The sequence below is a fragment of the Sesamum indicum genome, linkage group LG8, assembly GCF_000512975.1.
Source record: "Sesamum indicum cultivar Zhongzhi No. 13 linkage group LG8, S_indicum_v1.0, whole genome shotgun sequence".
Lineage (NCBI taxonomy): Eukaryota > Viridiplantae > Streptophyta > Magnoliopsida > Lamiales > Pedaliaceae > Sesamum > Sesamum indicum.
This window is the reverse complement of record NC_026152.1, coordinates 6,032,769-6,055,393: the sequence shown is the minus strand read 5'-3', so window position 1 is coordinate 6,055,393 and position 22,625 is coordinate 6,032,769. Positions and strand designations below refer to the sequence as shown.

The following is a 22,625-nucleotide window of genomic DNA, read 5'->3' as shown; positions in this document are numbered from 1 at the left end:
GGCAGAGCTATTAAAGGTAAAGAAGCACCTTCAGACCCCATCACTAACTTTGCGAATTACGTTCATTCCGAAGAACAATTCACAGGTAACTCATTTGATTCAAGCTCGTTGAATGTTGGGGATTGGATAATTGATACGGGAGCTACGAGTCATGTATGTGGATATTTGTCATGTTTTGAGTCATATTCTGCTCCTGCACATGCACACTTCATTCACTTGCCAGATGCAATGAAGAAACAGGTTGCTTACATGAGAACAGTGAAAATATCAGATAAGCTCACACTTTATTGAGTCCTTTATATTCCAGATTTTTCTGTCGACCTTTTATCCGTGAGTCAGATTTGTAGTGGGGCGACTACATCTTTTCATTCAACAAGTTTGGGTGCATCTTACAGGACCAGGTGACTAAAGGAAAAGTGGCAAGAGGAATACTGAGTTAAGAACCTTTATATTGTGCATTGCTCTGTTTTCAAACCGTTGGCTAGTTCTATTGTATCTGCTCCTCCTTCATGTTTTGTTACTGTTGACTATAATGATTCGTTGTGGCATATCAGGCTGGGGCATGCCTCTATGATGGCAATTAAGCGCATACCAGAATATAATATTACAAAAGATTCATTAGAATTGAAGTGTGACATCTACCCAAAGGCGAAACAGTCCAGGATTCCTTTTAAGCTAAGTAAATCACACACTGCAGCACCATTTGATTTGGTTAACCTAGAAGTTTGGGGACCGTATAAGATACCTAGCACGATAGGTTGCCATTATATCTTCACTATTTTGGATGATTTCAGCAGATCAATATGGACTTATCTCATCAAACATAAGGATCAAGTGACCACAACGCTTTACAACTTTTCAATCATAGTTGAGACAGAATTTTGGCTCAAGATAAAAGTACTTCAATCCAATAATGGCTCCGAGTTTATGAACTTAAATTGTCAGACTTTGTGTCAAAAATTGGGTATTATACATCAAATCTCGTGCGTCTATACTCCCCAACAAAATGCGAGGATTGAAAGGAAGTATAGGCACTTGCTCAGTGTTGCTAGAGCACTCTTGCTCCAGGCCTCACTCCCATTTAAATCTTGGGGAGATTGCATATTAGTGGCAACATACATCATCAATAGAACTCCTACACATATTTTGTGATGGATCACTCCTTAGCAAGCTTTGACTGGACAACCTCCAACATACACTCACCTCAAAATGTTTGGGTGCCTATGTTTTGCAACAAACCTTAATCCACATAAGTCAAAATTCCACAAGAGAGCTCACAAATGCGTCTTTCTTGGCTATTTGATGACACAGAAAGGTAATAGGGTGTATGATTTGGAAGACAATATTCTTTTCACATTCAGAGATGTGATATTCCATGAGCTTGTATTTTCCTTCACTGGAATTCAATCCACAGAACGAATTGAGTCTCCACTTCCAACTCCTGAAGTTGACAATGATGACAGCCACATAGAATTACTTCACTCTTCGCCCACTATATCTTCTCCTTCATATGATGCGAGCCCTGAAGTTATACCAGCTATTCAGCAGACTGATGCTGCTGCAAGCTCCCAACAACCACCTCGAAGGTCATCTACAGTGAGCCATAAGCCCCTCTGGCTCAACGACTTTTTATGCCAACACAATTCACCGACACTGCACACTGATTCTACCACATATTCCTCTTTTGCGGCATTTGTTTCTACGATAAAGGAGCCTCAATCGTTTACAGAAGCAGTCCAATCTCCTGAGTGGAGGGCAGCTATGGACGCAGAAATTGAGCATTGGAGACGAACCACACTTGGAAGCTAACACCACTACCAGCTGGGAAGAAAGCTATAGGGTGTAAGTAGGTGTTCAAGGTAAAGTTACGGGCTGATGGTATTGTGGAACAGTACAAGGCGCGCCTTGCCGCTAAAGGTTACAATCAGGTTGAGGGAATCGACTACACGGAGAGCTTCTCCCCTGTAGCAAAGGCAGTAACTGTATGCCTTTTTCTCACGCTTGCTACTGCCAATGGTTGGATTCTCCAGCGATTTGACGTGAATAATGCGTTCCTTCATGGCTATTTGGACGAGGACATCTACATGGTTCCTTCAGCCGTTTACAAGGTTGCATCAGGTCTTGTATGCAAATTAGAGAGATCGCTATATGGCTTAACAAGCTTCACGTCAAGGGAATTTGGAGCTCACACTGAAATTACAGGAATTTGGTTTTAACAGTGTGCGCATGATCACTGTTTGTTCCTTCTTCATACTGCTCGTGGGTTGGTATCTCTCTTGGTATACGTCGATGATATTCTATTTGCTGGAGCTTGTGCCGAAGAGCTTCAAAAGGTGAAAACTTACCTTCATAATCTTTTTACTATTAAAGACATTGGAGAGGCGCGTTATTTCTTGGTTTAGAGATAGCACACAATGTTGTTGGCATTTATTTAGCTCAAACGAAGTATGTGATGGACATCGTTGCAAATACTGGTTTGTTGCAAGCTAAGGCAGTGTCTACGCCTTTTCCTTCGGGCCTTAAATTGAGCTTTTGATTCTGGTATTTAACTTTCAGCTCCTGATTCATGCAGACGTTTAGTTGGTTGATTGCTCTATCTCAGTTTCACGAGGCCTTATATTTTGCACTTAGTACAGCAATTGAGCCAGTACTTAAGTCATCTCTGCGATACCCACTGGAAAGCTGCACTTCATGTAGTGAAGTACCTTAAAAGCTGTCCTACTTTGGGCTTGTTTTTGCCTGCAGCGAACTCCTTAGACCTTCAAGGCTATTGTGATGCCTATTGGGCATCATGCTGCGATTCTAGGCATTCCCTGGAAGACGAAGAAACAATCAACGGTGTCCCGCTCTTCAGCCGAAGCGGAATATCGCAGCTTAGCTGCCACCGTGTGTGAGCTGTGATGGCTTTCATATTTGTTGGCTGATTTTGGTGTGAATATTTCACTGCCCATTTCTCTCTACTGTGATAATAAGGCGGCCGTGCACATTCCTGCCAACCCTGTCTTTCACGAGCGCACAAAACATATTGAAATCGATTGCCATCTCGTTCGAGATGCATACAAAGATGGCTTTGTTGCCCTTGTTTTAGTTAGGAGCTTTGCTCGGATTGCTGACATCTTCACCAAAACCCTCCCGTTGCAGCCGTTTAGGTCCTTTATCTCCAAGTTGGGCTTTGTGTCCTTCGCCCCTAATCCTACTTGTGGAGGGGCTGTTGGATTCTCCCCTGCAGCCACTAGTTTGTGCTCTGATGCAGCAACCATATCTCTCCCTGCTGCTGGCACTGAAGCTGATCACATAGAACAGGGATGATAAAATGTAGTTGAAGGTCGTGTTTCTGTGTATTACGTTTCTCTGTTTTTTTTTTTTTTTTTTTTGTTCCTTTGCCTTGTCATTGCCTCGTCATTTGTTCCTGCTACGATTGGGCCACGTCGCATGACTGGGTAGTTGCTGATTTGTTAATTTTTACCTCTAGTCTGTTATTTAAACAGCCTCTGTTCCTTTGTTGAATTGTGTAACAGAATTGGAGAAATAGCAATGAAATCGATGGGGAATTCTCTGATTCTCTCCAAGTTGCAGCATATTTTTATGTTAAATTGGATTCTTCACAAATTCGTTTATGATTAATTAAAAATTTATTTTAGCTCGATTCAATCAATAGTCACATCAAGTTTAAATACAAATTTTTAATATAATATTAACAGAAATAAATCTGAATAGTAATGTGTTCGACTACACTTAATTTATTTATATCCTTATGCTCAATTCGTTGTAAAATAACAATAAGATTAGTAGAAAAATATTTTAAAGATGAATAATTTTTTTTTTGTAAACTTAGTTTTTCCTATGTACCATTTAAGATACTTCAGTATTTTTTACATATTTATTATTATTATTATTATTTTAGTCTAGTATAATATTGTAAATTGTAATTTATCATCCCAAAGCATAAAAATCTCTTTTAGCAGCATTTTACAAGCAAAAAAGAAAAAAAAAATTGCAGTATTTATTTTGTTATTAATTATTTTGCAAATTTTGGTTGTTATAAAAATTAAAATAAAACTAAAAAAAGCAAAATAGAAATGAAGAAATATCATCTCAATAATTGTAGATAGAGGGTCCCTCTTTTCAAGCTGGCAATCCTTTTCAAAGAACCATCATCTCTAAGGACCACTCCCTTCGCCCACCAATAACACTCAAATCGGAACCAGTCATTTTCAATTAGATAGTTATAGGTTTGATATTTCTATCGACATAAGAATTACGTTTTTATGTATAATTTATAAATACTATTAGGACTGGTAAAATAGAGCTCCTGGAACAGGATTTGATCCAAGTTATTGAGTTTTGGTATGGGAATAGGGTTTTCTTATAGTGATCCCATTGGGTCTGGGTTGGGTGTCGAGTTTTATGAAAACCCTCGTCCGAATAATATTCTATAAATATATTTAATTTTTTACTTTTTTAGTACATATATTTTTAAAAATAAACTATATTTTTCAATATAATTAAATTACGTATTTATAAGCAATAATGTCATTTTTCTAAAAAAAATATTAATTATTTTAAATATTTTAAAAAATAAAAAATAATAAGTTTTACAGATTAGACCCATTTGGTCCAAAATTATGTACGGAAACGGGTGGGTTTGAGGTGGGACGAGGCTTTTTGAAGTGTACCTCAGAATCCTATAAAATTCATTCAACGACTCGTTTTATTATTATTATTAGCGATTTATGATTTTCGAGACATATTCTGTCCAACTTTGAAAAAGTCCGTCTTCTCATAGCAATAAAGAGCCCATGTTGGTTTTATCATTTATGACAATAGTTGAAAGCAGCTCTCAGGAATTGGTCCATCATGACATTAGGTCAACTTTTACCGTTTTGTATTTTTTGATTTAATAAAAGGGACAACCACATTCTCCTTTCTTAAAATTTAGTGTAATTATACGTAAATTTATTATAATTTAAAAGTTGTATTTGTATCTTGAAATTTGCATCCGTCTAACAAATAAGTCAATTTATTGATAAAAAATCATTGAATTTGTTGATATTAGCAACAAACCTGAATGAAAATTAATATTTACCCTCAACTGACTTATTACAGATCAAATAAAGCATTTCTGAAAAAATTACCTATAAACAGTGAAAATATACTTCATCAAATGTGTTAATGTGTAAAGATATATAAGGATAATTTAGTTATAAAAAGATTTACTTGACTTAAAATTAATTAGTAACAAGTCAATTGGGGTAAATATGAATTGTTTTTATCCAATTCTTTTTGTTAAAATCACCAAATTCAGTGAATTTTGACTAACAAAGTGATTTATTTAGCAGACGAAATAAATCTCAACTAGGTGTAATTTTTCAGACTATAGAGAATTTACGTGTAATTACATCTAAACTTTAGGGGAGGAAATTGTAATTAATATCCCTTAATAAAATATGTGTTTGATTTTATATTTTATGCACTTTACATGCTTACATCATAATAATATATATTGGTGATAAAATATTAAGTAATAATATTAAAATTATTAAATTTTTCCAAATTTAATATTCAATAAAACATACTGTCAAAAGTTTTGACAATATTTTTTTGTTACCATTAAGATATTATTATACATATATTATTATTTGTTAACACTTATAATTTATGTATATAAAATTTGGTGTTGGGTGGTTTCTAGTAATTATTATTGCATTAAAATAATAATTAATATCATTTAATATCTATTTGATGGGAATATATTAGTCAATTCTGTAAAAAGAATCCAACCATCCTCCCATGAGGCAAAAACATCCAAACAGGTTCTGACCCGATTGACCCGATCCAACAACCCTGAACCAGAATTGTGTACTATTATGTCCTTGAGAATATGATGAGATCAAGATACGTGAATTCATACTTGTACAAATATCTATCTCTATAAATACAAGGCAACTTTTTTTGGACACAATACGTCATTTTATTACTTCCACACTAGTATGTAAGTTTTTCTTCCGATTTCTCGACTTGATTTAAGCATCAAAATATCTTTGCTGTAAGTTTGGGACCACCTAACGAGTCTAGCAAATCTCTTTCTTTCTCAAGTTCCCAAACCACCCGATTTGGACTGGCCTTGGAACACCTCATCATCGACCCGACCACTATCATTAGTGAAAATTTTACCATTACCATTTAAATTTTTTTCACTAATACTTTTGTTTATAGCGGCAACTCGTGTAATATATATTTTTAATATAAGTCAGAATTCATTATATATATTAGTAATTTGCATCACACTCTACATGTGTATAGTTTCTATAAGTATCATTTAAAATAAAACAATTAAAAAATTATTACTTAATGAACTGTATATCAAAATAATAAGTTAATATTAAATTTATATAAAAATAAATAAATAAAAATTTAAATAAAAAAATAACGATTGAAATATAATTGGAGAGTGAGAAGTTAAATGTGTCCGTAAAAAGTTAATAAATAATTAATACATTAAATTAAATATTAAAATTGACATATTAAAATAATTGAGACACTAATTCCCCCTCTTCGATTATATATATGCAACGTACTTATAATTTTCCATAAGCAGATATAGACCCGCCGTGTAGGCTACAACCTGGTACTCCTAAAATGACTAAACAACCCTTATGTATTGTCGGAATGGCCAAATAACTTGAGGACCACCTTTTTCTTCTTGATCGGACTTCATCCAAACAAGTCAATGTATTTGATCTTTACAACGTTCGACCATAATTGAATAAATGATTCGCACACCTCATTTATTTTTATAAATATATAATTCATAAATGCCATATATATTTTTACTACTCCCAAGTTTTATGTCTTAACGATTTTGTTGATTTAAATATTTTAGGATTTAATCTGAACATATTTCGATATTATTTTGCGGAAAATTGTAAATGCTAACTATTTGAAGGTATATAAAGCTCCACATACATCTCCTTCAAACTTGAATTTGACTTTTTTATAACAGTAGTTTGAGGTTTCGCGTCTGTAATCCAGAATTAATTGTAATAATCTTAATTTTTGAATTGCGGAATCGAAAGTGGAATCACTACTTGAATCTCTTCAGGTTGATTTTGAATATTGATTTGACGGAGTTAACGTCTGTACCTATGGATTAAAATACTACATATAAATGGTGCGTGCATTTTAACGATTTGATCTCCGTCTTGAACACTATGAATATTCTTAAATTCGATAAATTTTGTAGAGAGAATTGTTCGAGAGCTTCTTCTCTAACATCAATATTTAATCCTCGGTTGTATGCAAAATAAATTCCAGATGCCCCTTTATATAGGCGTTTGAAGATAATTATTCTTAATTTACTTGAATACCCTTGATATTTTTTTATTTTTAATTTATTTTAAATAAATAAATACATCAGATATTTACCATGAATGATTGGTTGATACGACATTTCTCTTTTAATAATTGTAATTTCCTAAAGAAATAAATTTTAATATTTTTCATATTTGATTGACAATAAATCCACATGGCGCAACTTAATTGGCTTTACTACACAACTACAACACATGATTTGATTGGTCGAAAGACCTTAATCTGACACTTACTGGTACTTAAATTGGTGTTAAAAAATATTTATTAGAATATAAGTAAACTTAACTATTTATATTTGTGATTACATTAGATAAATTCCAATGTAAATAAAAAATAATAATTTGATAATTAATATAATTATTCAATTTTTCATCATTCAATTTGTCATCATTCAATTAAGTTTGAAAGTTTCCTCGTAGGAGCAGCCTATAATTAATTAAATTTTCAGAAAATAAGTCCATTGCTTTTGTATAAAAAAAAAAATTGGGTTTAACGCAATTTAACTCTTATAATATTATAAATGTGCAAATTATTCCCTATAAAAAAAAATATCAATTTATCTTCTGTTTAAGAAGGTAAATTGCTTCATTTTAAATAGTATAGGGAGGTAAATTATTATATTAAAAAATATAAGAAAATAAATTATTATTTTTCAAAAAAAAATTAATTTAATCATTTAGGTATGGATTGTATTTTTTCCATAAAAAATCAATTAAAACACACACAGTCACACACATTGTTGGCGTGCATGGAACATGGAAATAAGTTCATTGCTTTTCATACCAAATTTACTTTTCTCACATAAACAAATATGATATTCGGCCAAAATTGATTTTGTTGAGAAGAACAGATGCAGCCAAAATTGCTTTCCTAGGACGCTTAAACACGACTATGTTCTAAAAAAGAACACGATTTTGAATACTATAATAATATAATCTGCAGTATATATATATATAATTTTTATTTAAGATAGAATTAAAATTCTATAACTAAAAATAAAATAGAATTAAAAATTTATATTTATATCAAATGCATCAATAGGTTGTAGTATAATTGAAATATATATATATATTATAATATAAATAATTTTTCTTGAGAAAATAGCACTAGAAAAATATAATTTTCCACTATGGTTAATCTATAGCCAAATATCAATCACAGGTTTGCAACGGCATTAACCGTTGTTTCTACAAATGTGGTTTATGGCCAAAACCTTGGCAAATATTTTGACTAATTATAGTAAAAATTTAATCATGGTAAAAATTAAAATTTTTACTTTATTTTTATTTAATTGTAATTAATAGTATTAATTTATTACGACTTGTAAATTTTAATATTTTATAGTGTATTGAAAACTCAAATATTTTTTTTACAGCGTAGCAAAAATCAAATTCAGATTGACTTTACGCATACGCGTGAAATATGTTCCTTTCTTATTTCGATGGTCGAAGTCGTTTTTAAATCCAATTTAGATCATTGAAAGTGGGAATCTGATTTGAAAATAAATTATTAAAAGATCTTAGTGGGAAATAATTGAGATTTCTTTTGAGAATTTATGAAATAAAATAAAGGTATGTTTGGTAGGAAAGTAAAATATGTGTGGATTTATTTAAAAAATAAATCAAAATATCGTCACTAAGAAGTAGCCATGTGTGAACTTATTGAAAAAAACATAACGTATCTGTGGAATTATTTAAAGAAAGAGTAAAGTATTAATCATTTAATAAAATAATTTCTATGTGGAATTATATTAAATAGACTGAATTACCATCACAAAAATGTAGGATTTAATACTTATTTATCCATACTGACAAAGTTATAAGAAGAAGAAAAAAAATCGAAAAACACCCAAAACTTCTGTAGAAATTATACTATTTACATTACTTTGTCGCAGCAGCAATCTGACGTGCATTGGTTAGATTGATAAAAACGGGTTATTTTCTATTAAAAAATTGTGGGTTCCATTCTAATTATGGATACAAGGAATGCATCAACGAATAATACATAAATATCTTGTATCCGACCTAAATTGTTTTTTACATTAATGAAGCTAATTTAGTTTATGAAATTGATGCCTGATTCATAGCCGTCAATGTGCAGTTGTTTATTTATTGTAATAACAGTCGTTGAGTGGTTAGAAATATCTTATATTAATAGTTGATTATTAAAATTCACTAGAAAATATAATTATTCTTGACGTGTAACAATATTAGGATTTGGAACTTCCTAAATTGTTTTATTAAAAGAAAAGTAAAAAGGAAACAAATACATGAACAAGAATATATGCGTGTGAAAGGACAAGTAACGGACCAATTCGTTTTTCCCTGTCAAAAGGTCAGAAACAAAGACCCACAACTTGACCGACCGGTCACCGGTCTCATTATTTTCGAAAGGGAATTCTCATTACGCGTTTTCCGGCCCTAGATTGCGTTCGTAACTGAGGACAGAAGCAACTGCCCACCCATGTTCCCGATACCTCAATATTTGAATAGTAAACGCATGAATAAACATTTCTTGCCAAACAAACCCCCCACTTGCCCCATTCACACACACTATATATTCAACTCCAGGGCCAGTTAGAAACTCATCCCAAACTCTCTAACAACAGCAACTTCTTTTCCTTTCTTTCTTACAACATTAATTCAATCTCTCTATCTACTTGATCTCCGGACAACCACCATGGTTCTCTCCAAGACCGCTTCTCAGTCCGACGTCTCCGTCCACTCAACCTTCGCCTCGCGATATGTTCGCGATTCCCTTCCCAGGTAACGTTTGACACGATCCATCTTCGTGTGGTCTATTACACTCTCTAAATTAAGGGACTTTATCTCTTAGTTTCTTGGTTTTTCAAGTACATTTTTCGATACAGTGGAGTTCCAGTCCTAAGATTACACGGCATCTCGTTTAAGTGCGTGTGGTTTTTGAAGTCTATGAGAGGTCGGATCTTATTCTGACCGTAAATACTTGGGTTGTTTGGATAAAAATTATGAAGTTTATTATATTTTACTAACGATAATTTTGTAATTAGTATGATCAAAACTGAAGCCGTTTTGTAAAGATTTTGAGTTGAGAGTTTTGGTACCAAAAAAGAGATTTTTATCTTGTAATTTCATTTTCTGAAAAATAAAAGGTGATTTTTTTTGTATTTTGTAAGGTCTCAATTATTTTGTAAGATATTTTGTGAAAAAGCTGACACTCAAACTACAATTATTGGCACTACACCTCCGGTAAACATATTAATTGGCGAAACAACACTTTGAGTCCCATAAGACAAGTTCAACACTTTTCGTCCTTTGACTGAATCAGATTTTCAAAATGCTCCAAAAATTAAGAAAATTCGACGCATTTAATTCCATAAATTTCATAAAATAGAAGACTAAATATCTCAAGTTTTCTCAATTTTGAGACCTTTTTGAAAGTTTCATAAAATATAGGATTAAATATGTCAAATTTTCTCAATTTTTGAAGCATTCTGAAAATCTACTAAAAATATTGAACCCTATTCTATGAGACAAAAACTGCAATTTTGTCCATATTAATCACACAATTGAAGATTTATAGCGAGACATATTTTTAGCACAAATTCTTGCGACTTCAATAGCAATAAATCATTGGTGTGTCATGTGTGTAGGTTCAAGATGCCGGAGAACTCGATTCCGAAGGAGGCAGCCTACCAGATCATAAACGACGAGCTGATGTTGGACGGGAACCCGAGGCTGAATCTGGCGTCCTTCGTCACGACATGGATGGAGCCGGAGTGTGATAAGCTGATAATGGCTTCCGTTAACAAGAACTACGTGGACATGGATGAGTACCCCGTCACCACTGAGCTACAGGCAATTCTCTAATTCCTTATTAATTAATTACATTTATTTATAATTCTTGTTTTTTTTTCCTTTTTATCAAATAATTATTATTATGATTAATTGATTCAACCGAATTTAAGGAAAAAAAAATTGAATTTCTTCATTAATTATAATATAATTGTTAGTGATAAAAATTGTGCATAATTGTCAAAAAAAAAAGTTAATAATAATATTAATATGCTATTAAATAATAAATATATGGAGCACAAATACTTAATAATATAATGTGTTGAGGTACTATTATGATTCTTAGCTTAATTAAAGCATAAAAAACATGTTTATTTATTTATTTTATTTAATAAACAAGATTTGAATGCACTAAAATTCATTCTCTTTTTCCTAACTCCACCTTATCGGTTTTCGTTACTTTGGCATCTCCACATGATTAATATATTATTTTATATTATTACGTGATCAGATGCAACTAATTACATATATAAATAATTACCGACACTCCATAAAATTATATATTAGTACAGAAGCATCTTTACTTTTTTAAAATTACAGATACATCTCAAGTTGGGATATTGATATAAAAATTTTGCCACTACATAGAGAATGCAATTTGAAATTACAACTATGAATTCAAGGGGTGTATTTATAATTTTATAAAAAATATGAGGCATTTGTATAATAATCATAACTTCATGGATTGTCGACGTAGTATATTCTATTTATCACTAGCAGTTGTGGTGCGTCGTCTTTACTGTGTATAATAAGTAATCTTTTACATTTTTAGAATGTATTATAATAAAAATAAAATAAAAAAAAGAGAGAAAGTAAGAAACGAGGATTAATTTAAAGTGTTATCGATACAGACAAAAAAAATTATGGAATAAAGTTAAAAAATAACGTGAAGTCGCTTTAAAAAAAAATGAAAATAAACCTAATTTTAAAATGATTTAATTAAAAGTATAATTATTTTATTTAAAAATTGATAGGATTGTATCACTTGTCATAATTTGAAAGGTGAGGAAGAGTTGGTGGGCAGATTTCACTTTGAATTATTTAATAATGGACAGGTGGGTCTAATAATTAAATACACCCCATTTGTCGTGTACTAAATGGATAATGTCTCTTTTATTATTATGACCAATACGATTAGGAATTTATATATATAAATATTGTTCTCGAATATTCGATGATCACTATTACACAGCCATGTCGATAAATTATTACAAGTAGTGTCATCTGCACGCTCGATCATTCTACTTTAATTATTTAATATATTTATGGGGTTTATGACAAGAAAATAGGTAAAATCAAAATAAAATTTAAATTAATGAAAGACAAAATTCTAGACAAGAGAAGAGACAAAAAAAAGTACTAATTTTCCGATACTACGAAAATGATTATTTGTAAGAAAGCTAAATAATTGTGCATGAGACGTTTTTTCTTTTTTTGAATGATACAACGTTTATTAAATCCATTGGTATATATTGATATTTAGTTAACTAATTTTTGTGTATGTTAGTTAATTTATTTGACGTTGTAAAATATTTGATCGAGCATTGTTAATAAATCGTATATTTACTACTAATGAGATATAAAATTTTATAATATAAAAATCATATAAAAGATAATTAAATTATTTCAAATATTAATCAATTGAAACCTTATTATATATATAGCAAATCGAGCAATAATTAGAAAAAAAATTTAATTAAAGTAGCTTTACTTTTTCTTCCATTAGGGGAAAAAAGTCAGAAATTGTAATGTTGCATATTTATTTAATAAACCTACCTATGCCTGACTTTTGTGAGGACGAGTCGTGGCGGCCCCGACCCTTACTTTGTCATCAATAAAGAGAGAGAAACCATTGGTCGAGACTTTTCTTTGTTTTTCTTTTTTTTTTTTTTGATAATTATACCTTTGAGATTTAACGTAACTACTGGTAAATTCTCTATAATTTGAAAAATTATATTTAACTCCCCAAAGTTCGTTTAACAAATTAGTTCCTTGGTTAGTTAAAATTCACCGATTTGTTGATATTAACAAAAAAGTATTATATTTACCCCAAATTGACTTAATACTGACTCATGATAAGTTAAATAAATCATTTTTATGATCAAATTATCCTGTTACATCTTCACGCGTTAGTGAATATGGGGAGGTATATTTTTATGTTATAAGGGTAGTTTAATAAGAATAAATTATTTGGCCTGCAATAAGTCAATCGAGAGTAAATATCAATTTTTCATTCAACTTTTCTGTTAATATCACCAAACTTAATAAATTTTGACTAATGGAGGAACTTATTTGTTGAATGAAAGCAAATTTCATGGACACTAAATATAATTTTTTAAATCATAGGAGATTTATGTATAATTACGTCAAATTTCAGGGAAGAAAAATGTAATTATGCCCCCCTTTTTCTAAAAGAAGCGTATATTTCACTTTATAACCTCGAAAAATATAATGTTTGAAAATTTGTAAGATATTAAGAATAACAACCTATATTGAGGTCCTTTAAATATAATAAAAGATTTGCATTGTCTGCCAATTATTATGAACTACTTTCAGTAATAAGGTTCGTTTATTTTTTTATAAACAGTCCAATATATTCAAATAAGTGGTTTACTTTGCATTATGGAGGTTGATTTCTAATACAATAAGTGAATTAAGTTGTTTAATTACCAAAACGACAACCTAAGCAAGTAATTATAACAAGGTGAATTTGAGACCAATGAACAATAATTTCTTTTCTCATTTTCTTATATATTGATTCATAATTATTTTTTATTTTCTTGAAAGCAGAACCGGTGCGTGAACATGATCGCGCATCTTTTCAATGCGCCGTTGGGCGATGGGGAGGCGGCTGTTGGTGTCGGCACCGTCGGTTCGTCCGAAGCCATAATGCTGGCCGGATTGGCGTTCAAGAGGAAATGGCAGAACAAGATGAAAGCGCTGGGCAAACCCTGCGACAAGCCCAACATTGTCACGGGCGCCAACGTTCAAGTGTGCTGGGAGAAGTTCGCCCGTTACTTTGAAGTCGAGCTCAAGGAAGTGAAACTGAGAGACGGATACTATGTTATGGACCCGGAGAAGGCGGTGGAGATGGTGGACGAGAACACCATCTGTGTGGCCGCAATCCTCGGCTCCACCCTCAACGGGGAGTTTGAAGACGTCAAGCGTCTGAACGACCTCTTGATCGAGAAGAATAAAGAAACAGGGTATGCAATTTACAACTGTTTGAAATGAAATATGATCACTGATAATTTTTTTTTTTGGAGTAAATGTGTGATATTGTGATGTATTTGCAGGTGGGACACACCAATCCATGTGGATGCAGCGAGTGGTGGATTCATTGCACCATTTTTGTACCCAGAATTGGAGTGGGATTTCAGGTTGCCTTTAGTGAAAAGTATTAATGTGAGTGGGCACAAGTATGGGCTGGTGTATGCAGGTATTGGGTGGGTGATTTGGAGGAGCAAAGAGGATTTACCTGAAGAGCTCATCTTCCACATTAACTATCTTGGGGCGGATCAGCCCACTTTCACACTCAACTTCTCTAAAGGTACGTATTCAGGGACGTTTGCAATAGTTTAATTTTAAGTTTTTATTAAATTTTTTAATTGAAAATAAATTAAAAAGTGTATATTTTGATTTACAGTTTATGATTTTGAACCATTTAAATAAATTCTTTTAAGTTAAAACATTTTTTTTTTCCAAACACTTCAACTTCAGTTGTTTTTTATTTTTAAATATTCCAAACTTATTGATCACAGTTAAAATTAGAATTTCTTTTTACGATTTATCCCTGCCACAAAAGTAAAAACTATTATAAAACCCTCGATGCCCTCTCTTCCAATTAACATAATTTTTGTTCCTTTTTTTTTCAATTACTTTTTATAGGGTTTAATGCAATTTACCCCTGTAATATTACAAATGAACAACTTACCCCCTATAAAAAAAAATAATAATTTATCCTCCTGCAGTTTTGACAATGAAACAATTTAGGGTCTTGGTGGTTTCTTCAAAATTTTAAAATATTTATTTAAAATATTCTCTCATTTCACTTACTATCATAGCTTTTGATCTCATATTTCTAAAAACAAAATCTCATGTCATACAGGTTCTAGTCAAGTAATTGCTCAGTACTACCAACTTATTCGCTTGGGTTATGAGGTAATTATTTCATCAACATCAACAAATATTCAAATATCAAACAATTCAACAGTAGATCAGATATCGGAACTTCTATATATTCTAATGCATGAGATCACGTATGTAGGGGTACCGTAACATCATGGAGAACTGCCAAGAAAACGCTATGGTCCTAAAGGCCGGCCTGGAGCGGACCGGCCGGTTCAACATTGTGTCGAAAGACAACGGTGTGCCCTTGGTGGCCTTCAGCCTCAAGGACAATAGCCGCCACAACGAGTTTGAAGTCTCGGAGACGCTCCGCCGATTCGGGTGGATCGTCCCCGCTTACACCATGCCGCCTGACGCGCAGCACGTGACCGTTCTGCGTGTCGTTATCCGCGAGGACTTCTCTCGGACCCTAGCGGAGAGGCTTGTTTTGGATATCGAGAAAGTTCTGCACGAGCTCGACTTGCTCCCAGCTAGGGTTACGGAGAAGCTAATTGGCGGCGCTGCAGACCCCGTACCTGTGGAGGAGCACCACCCCGCCGTTGTTAAGAAGACCGCCATCGAGGTGCAGAGGGAGATCACGGCGGCTTGGAGGAAGTTCGTTGCTGACAGGAAGACTAATGGCGTTTGCTAATTAAATTGAATAGTAGACCTAGCGATGATGATACAATGCACTTGTGATTTTTGAATGTGGACATATATATGATGTGAGAAGCTAATGAGCGTAATAAATAGTTGATTTATATACTTTTTGGATTTATGTAATTAGAGAATAATGAGTTTGTACTCTTATTATAATAAGTTAATATTATGTATCAATTTTAACGAATTAATTATATTATCAATGAGATTTAATATTTTTTTACCTACTTTCATTTAAAGTTTATTTTCATAAAATTTCTTTTGAGTTAATTTGAGATGAAAAAGAAATTACATAACACTTATTTACTTAAGTTAGAAAAATCGCAAATCGATTAGGAAATAAATTATCGAATATGATTCAAATGTGTCAAATTTGAAGGAACTAAATTGAAATTTAATAAAAGTTATTATGGTCAAATTACATAAGTATAGGAATTAAAGGGTTAATCTTATAAATTTATTAAAAAAAGATGAAAATTGGTGCTGCAAAACATGGCTGCCACCAAGCATTCTAAATATTAGCAATTGGCCAACACACCCACACAAAGATAGAGATGAACATATATTTATATATAAATATGTGTATAGTTGGAAATTACTAGACTAGAGCTGCAAGTTTTCACTCCCCTCTCACGGCTGCTATCTCCTCTCCTTTACTATTTTGTTTGTTGTTAATATAGTTGATTAATTACTTATTGATCAAGTATAAATGTGATGATTAATATAGGAGATAAACTTAAAATTATTCAATTTTTCCTTTTCTATTCCGGATGAATACTAATTTTCTAAGTCTTTTTTGTTAACTGATCTAATTGTTTATTATTAATAACTGAGTAGTAAATTGAATTATTCTACCTTCTTTTAGTTGGTAGGATGATTAGATTAGTTCATTTATTAGTTCATGATTAAGTAATTAGTGTATGTTAATCACTTCGATGTAGCTAATAAATTGAAATAGCTACTCAATCTTGATTAGTTAAATTTAATATGGTGAATTAATTGGATTAACTATGTGGTTAACATTTACTAGGCAAATGTTATTTTAATAAATGATTTTTAGATGGCAAGAGAAATTGTTCATGATATTAGTTGTTCAATGAAATACTTTAAATTATTGTCAAAATATGAAAGCCGAGAGATGTGAAGTTTTGTTGTTCAATTCTTTTCTTTAATTGATAAAACACTATGATGTATGACCCAAAGGCGATCAGTCCAAGAAGAGATTTTCAGTCCAAATCAGGCCCATCAGCCTATAATGGAGACAGTCTTAACCTAAGAAGACAGCTCACTATGGCAGGTTCGGTCCAAGAGGGGAGCCCGCTAAGTTCAGTCCAAGAGGAAGCCACCACATCAGAGTCTATATAGGAAAAAAAACCTACTGCACCAAGTCCGGCCCAAGAAGTGGGCCCCGTACGGAGGCCTGTTGTACCCTTCCATGGCCAACTCAAGAGAACAAGAAGCTCGACTCTTTAGTCTAGGAGACTCCTTGCAGAGCAATAGTTTTTGTATAGAGGGAGTCCTTTTTCGTCCAAAGACGTGCTATTCAAGTCAAGAAGAGGATAAGGTCGTACCTTATCCCTAGATTCCCGCCTTTCTTCTCGGGCACACAACTCTTGAAAGGATCGTGTGGTACGGCGTGGGAATGCGCTACCGGAAGCGATAATTAAAAATGCATAATAATAAAATTGAATTGTAAAAAACAAACGAATCTAAGGGGTGTACCCTATGTAGTATAAAAATTTACACAACAATAAAATATAATCATACAAGCCTATGGTTGGGAAAATAAAAGTAGAAGCGAAAGTTAAAATCGAAATTTACTTCTTAAATTTCAAGCTTCCAACTGGTTAGTTTTATTGAACGTTCACCTGAGATTCCAACGTAGGAATCCTCCAAAGATGATCTACATCATACCGAAGAACGAGACCTTTGATCCATTTGTTAGAAAGAGTCAAGATCAAAGAAAAACTCATCCTTCGAGAATAATGGAGGGGTGCCGAATTTGGTGATGGAGGAGGTTTGTGATGTATTGTGTAATGAATTATTACCGTAATAATCATACACAAAATATATTTATATACCTTGAAAAGATAAACAAGAATGTGTTAGGTACATTGTATATTCTATAAGGTACCTTTTCAATCCATTCCAAATAGAGAAGAGTCTAAATATGACCAAGCTATCACTTTCCAAAAATGTAATTCTTTGATCAAATTTTCCTCCATCAATTTTGCTAGTGGACCTTAATCATTGAGCCAATTTTATGTAAAATAAATTCAACGCCAATGAATTTTAATTAAAATCCAATTTATAAAGTTCATTTAATTGAGTCCACTAGGTATTTAATCCAATTAAATACTCAAAGCCAAATTGTCTGTTATTAATTAATGGAATCCAATTCATTAATTAAATAAAAACAAGCTCAATTTAAATTAATCCAATTAATTTAAACTTGGGCTATCCATCCAATGGACTTTCATGTGTGAGTAATCCAATTACTCACATCTTATGGAATTAATTTCAAATTAATTCCTTGTTCTTTCTCTTTAGGTTCACCTTTCAATTACATTTGGGTTACTGTCCAACACTATTACTAATTAAATATAATATTTAATTAATATTTATTGATTAACTCTTAATCAAGAAAGCCCGTTACCATGGGTGGTCATCTAGCAACGATCCATGGCACTAAAGACTCGGTGAATTTTTCAGTGAACATTTAGGCTCTCGCGTCCATACGGGTACGGTCCTTCCATCTACCGTCTTCTGGTCTTAGTTTAGGGCATGAAATTAGGTGTCGGCTCCCATTTCGGACTAGGCATCTATGCTTAATTCTTGAAATTGCGTTATGCTAAGTTTCTCAACATAGTTGCCTCTAAGGCAACCTATACAACCACATGCATATAACCTCCAACCATGATGAAATAACTCCATTATGTTCATCATGGTGAGGAGTTTCAACTCCTTCTTAACTTGCTTTAACCACCCTCAAATGGGATTGGACTTCAAATATGCACCGGGCTCGATTTAATCAAATTAAATCAAGCCCAACCAAATTCCATTGGACAATAATTAATTAAATTGATTTTAGCCCAACTAAGTCAAATGATTCATTTAGTCCAATTAAATAAATCTAAGCCCAAAATACTAATTACTTGATCCAATCAATTAATTAAGCCAAACCTAATAAATTAATCTAAAGGTGTTAAGCCCAAAAATTAATTACTTCAATTAATTAATTCTTAAGCCATCCATCAAACGGATTGCTAAATAAATGATCCAATCATTTATATATATTCTCCTTGAATTAATTTAATCTAATTAAATTAATTCATTTTGTTTTGAATTAATTTCAAATTAATTCCACTAATTTCATAGTGATTTGTGTGTTAGGTTCACCCTCAGCTAAACTTAGGCTTGTGTCCGACACAATGATTCATTAAATTCAATTTAATTAGTTTATTTTCAATTAACCATTAATCGAAATTTTCCGTCAACAAAGGTGGCTGTCTAGCAACGGTCCATGACACTAAAGACTAGGTGAATCTAACGGCCTGAATATTTGCGTTCCTGAGTACCATATGGGTACAGTCCCTCTATTATCCATCTCTCGATCTAAGTCTAAGGTATGGAATTGGGTGTTGGTTCCCATCCTGAACTAGATACTATGCTCGATAACTCGAGATGCATTAGCTCTATTGATTGACGTAGGAAACTATTCCCTACTCAACCAATCGTTGTGGCCACAGACTCTAAGAGCACGAACCATCTCAGAGCGCATAGGAGACTCAACTATCATATACTGACAGGTGATAGATTCTATCTTGGAACCCACCATCCTCACTATATATTCTGATTGCACTGAAACAAGACTTGTAATCACCACATCCAAGATACGATCATGTTTCGTCAAATCCAAGATACAACCATCACATGCATGCAACTGGCATGGTTCCTCGAGTCCAAGGACTAATCCCGTACTACCGGAGCTAGGAAGATCTAGTCATGCCGACCAAGGCTCTAAGGCTTCCATATGATGACTTCCCTTGGGTAAGTTAGTCAACTTGACAACCTTGTCTACTAACATTGTATAGACGTCCAACGTCTTTCGCAGATGAAGCACATCACTCATCCAATGAATGCAATTTTAGTGCAAGTTTTAATAGGACTCTCGATGCCCAGTCTCGAGGTCCACGACTTGGAACTTTCAAACTTAACCTTCAAAAGTTGGTTTCATGGCCACATCTAATGCAACCCAACTACCTAGGTTGTATAATTTGGTTTTTGGGCTTTGTTGTGATGTTTAAGCCTAGTAACATAACCAGTGAGCATAACAAATACAATTGCCAGATAATGAATACTCTATTCATAAACAATTTTACAATTACACTGAAATTGTCAGAACGAATTACATAAAGACCAATCCAATTGGTTTTTTGGTCACCTATTCTAACAAATTCCCTATTGACCTTAAAGCCAATCACTCATTATTCTCAAACCTATCTTTCCAAGATGCTGAGCATGAGCAATCTGCGACACCGACTTGGTCAATGGATCTGCTATATTTTCTGCTGATGTGGCTCTATCCATCCGAACGTCACCTCTTCCCACCATCTCTCTAAGTAAATGTTAGCATCTAAGAATGTGCTTGGATTTGTGATGAGATGTCGGTTCTTTCGCTTATGTTATAGCCCCGTTGTTATCACAGAAGATAACCACTGGCTAGGCAATGCTAGGCACTACACCCAAGTCTTGGATATAGTTTCTCATCCAAACTGCCTCCTTAGCTGCTTCCGAAGCCGCTATGTACTCAACTTCAGTGGTTGAATCCGCTGTGGTATCCTGCTTGGAACATTCCAAGCCACTACACCACCATTCAGCCTGAATACAAACCCTGATTGAGACATCGCATCATCCTCATCAGACTGGAAGCTAGCGTCGCTGTAGCTTCCAGATTAACTCTCCACCACCATAAATCAAGAACATATCGTTAGTCTTTCTCAGGTACTTAAGTACGGTCTTGACTGCAGTCTAATGAGCCTAATCGGCACATGCCTAATATCTGCTCATTACTCACTCAAATAAAAAGTGACATCTAGCCTTCTGCACTGCACAACATACTGTATGCTGCCTACGGCTGAAGCATAGGTATGTTAAACATTTTTCTATGCTCCTCATCAGTCTTAGGAGACTACTTCTTGGATAGCTTAACCCCATGTCTCATAGGAAGGAATCTTCATTTGGAGTTTTTCATCTTGAATCTCTTCAAGACTTTCTCAACATACGAGGTTTAGGTCATTTCTAACATCCTTGTAGATCTATCCCGAATAATCATGATGCCTAGGATGTAGGAAGCCTCACCCAAATCTTTCATGGAGAATTGTGTGGACAACCATGCTTTAGTGTCACCTAATATTTTGATATCATTCCCAATGAGCAAGATCTCGTCCACATAAAGCACTAGGAATGCAATAGAGCTTCCACTGACCTTCTTGTATACACAGGGTCAAATTCATTTTTGATGAAATCATAACCCCACATGAACTCATCAAAACGAATATTCCAGTTTCGGGAAGCTTGTTTGAGACCATAAATGAACTTTTGGAGGTGGCAGACCTTCTATTCTTCTCCAAACGATGTGAAACCCTCCGGCTGATCCATATAGATGTCTTACTCAATGAACCCATTAAGGAAAGCCGTTTTCATGTCCATCTGCCGTATTCTATAGTCATACCCTGCAACTATGACGACCATAATCCGAATGGACTTGGCCATGGCTACAGGCGAATAGGTTTCCTCAAAATCGACCCCAGTTCGTTGAGTATACCTTTTTGCTACAAGCCTGTCCTTAAAGGTAGTAACCTCTCCGTTAGCTCCAACCTTACGTTTGTAGACCTATTTACACTTAATAGGTTTAACACTCTTGGGTGGGTCTACTAACGTCCAAACCTTATTTGAACTCATAGAGTCCATCTCGGATTTCATGGCCTCAAGGTCTACTAACGTCCAAACCTTATTTGAACTCATAGAGTCCATCTCGGATTTCATGGCCTCAACCCATTTTTCCCAATCGATGTCTGTTATCGCTTCTCCATAGGTCTATGGATCATTATCCAATTGACTAGTCAAACCTAAAAATCCATACATCTCAGGCTGTTGAGACAATCTGGTTGACCTTCGGAAGACATGAATATTGTCAGTGGGAACTATAGGCTTTGATGATGTCACTACATCCATTTGAGGTGTTGCCTGACTTGATTCCTGAAGGAGCAATTCCTCACATTGGGTATCCGCTAGAAAACCTTTTTCCAAGAACACTGCGTTTCGCGAGACAAAAACCTTTTGTTCAGAGGGATCATAGAAATAATAGGCCGCAGTTTTCTTAGAATAACCCACGAACCTGCACAAACTAGACCTTGAGTTCAGTTTGTCTCCCACTAGTCTCATGACGTATGTAGGGCTACCCCACACTCTCAAGTACTTGTAGGATGCAGGCTTGTCGTGCCATATCTGATATGGTGTCTGGGCCATGGCCTTAGACGGCGCCATGTTCAACAGCTTGGCTGCCGTCTCTAGCGCATATCCCCAGAAGGATAAGGGCAGTTCGGTAAAACTCATCATGGACCGAACCATGTCCAACAAGGTTCGGTTCTT

At 33.7% G+C, this 22,625-nt stretch overlaps 1 protein-coding gene across 1 annotated transcript; it reads left to right on the top strand.

Moving 5' to 3' along the window:
- On the top strand, nt 9,937-16,186 carry LOC105167783 (glutamate decarboxylase). Its single transcript, XM_011087598.2, has 6 exons — nt 9,937-10,136; nt 11,003-11,207; nt 13,995-14,410; nt 14,501-14,754; nt 15,313-15,365; nt 15,472-16,186. The coding sequence occupies exons 1-6, from the start codon at nt 10,051-10,053 to the stop codon at nt 15,961-15,963; spliced, it is 1,506 nt and encodes a 501-aa protein (XP_011085900.1). The 5' UTR covers nt 9,937-10,050; the 3' UTR covers nt 15,964-16,186.

Excerpts from the sequence above, each read along its gene's own strand:
- LOC105167783 (XM_011087598.2), top strand. The coding sequence starts at position 10,051 with ATGGTTCTCTCCAAGACCGCTTCTCAGTCCGACGTCTCCGTCCACTCA. Across the intron at positions 11,208-13,994 it reads CCGTCACCACTGAGCTACAG|AACCGGTGCGTGAACATGAT; the intron begins GCAATTCTCTAA and ends TCTTGAAAGCAG. Across the intron at positions 15,366-15,471 it reads TTATTCGCTTGGGTTATGAG|GGGTACCGTAACATCATGGA; the intron begins GTAATTATTTCA and ends TCACGTATGTAG.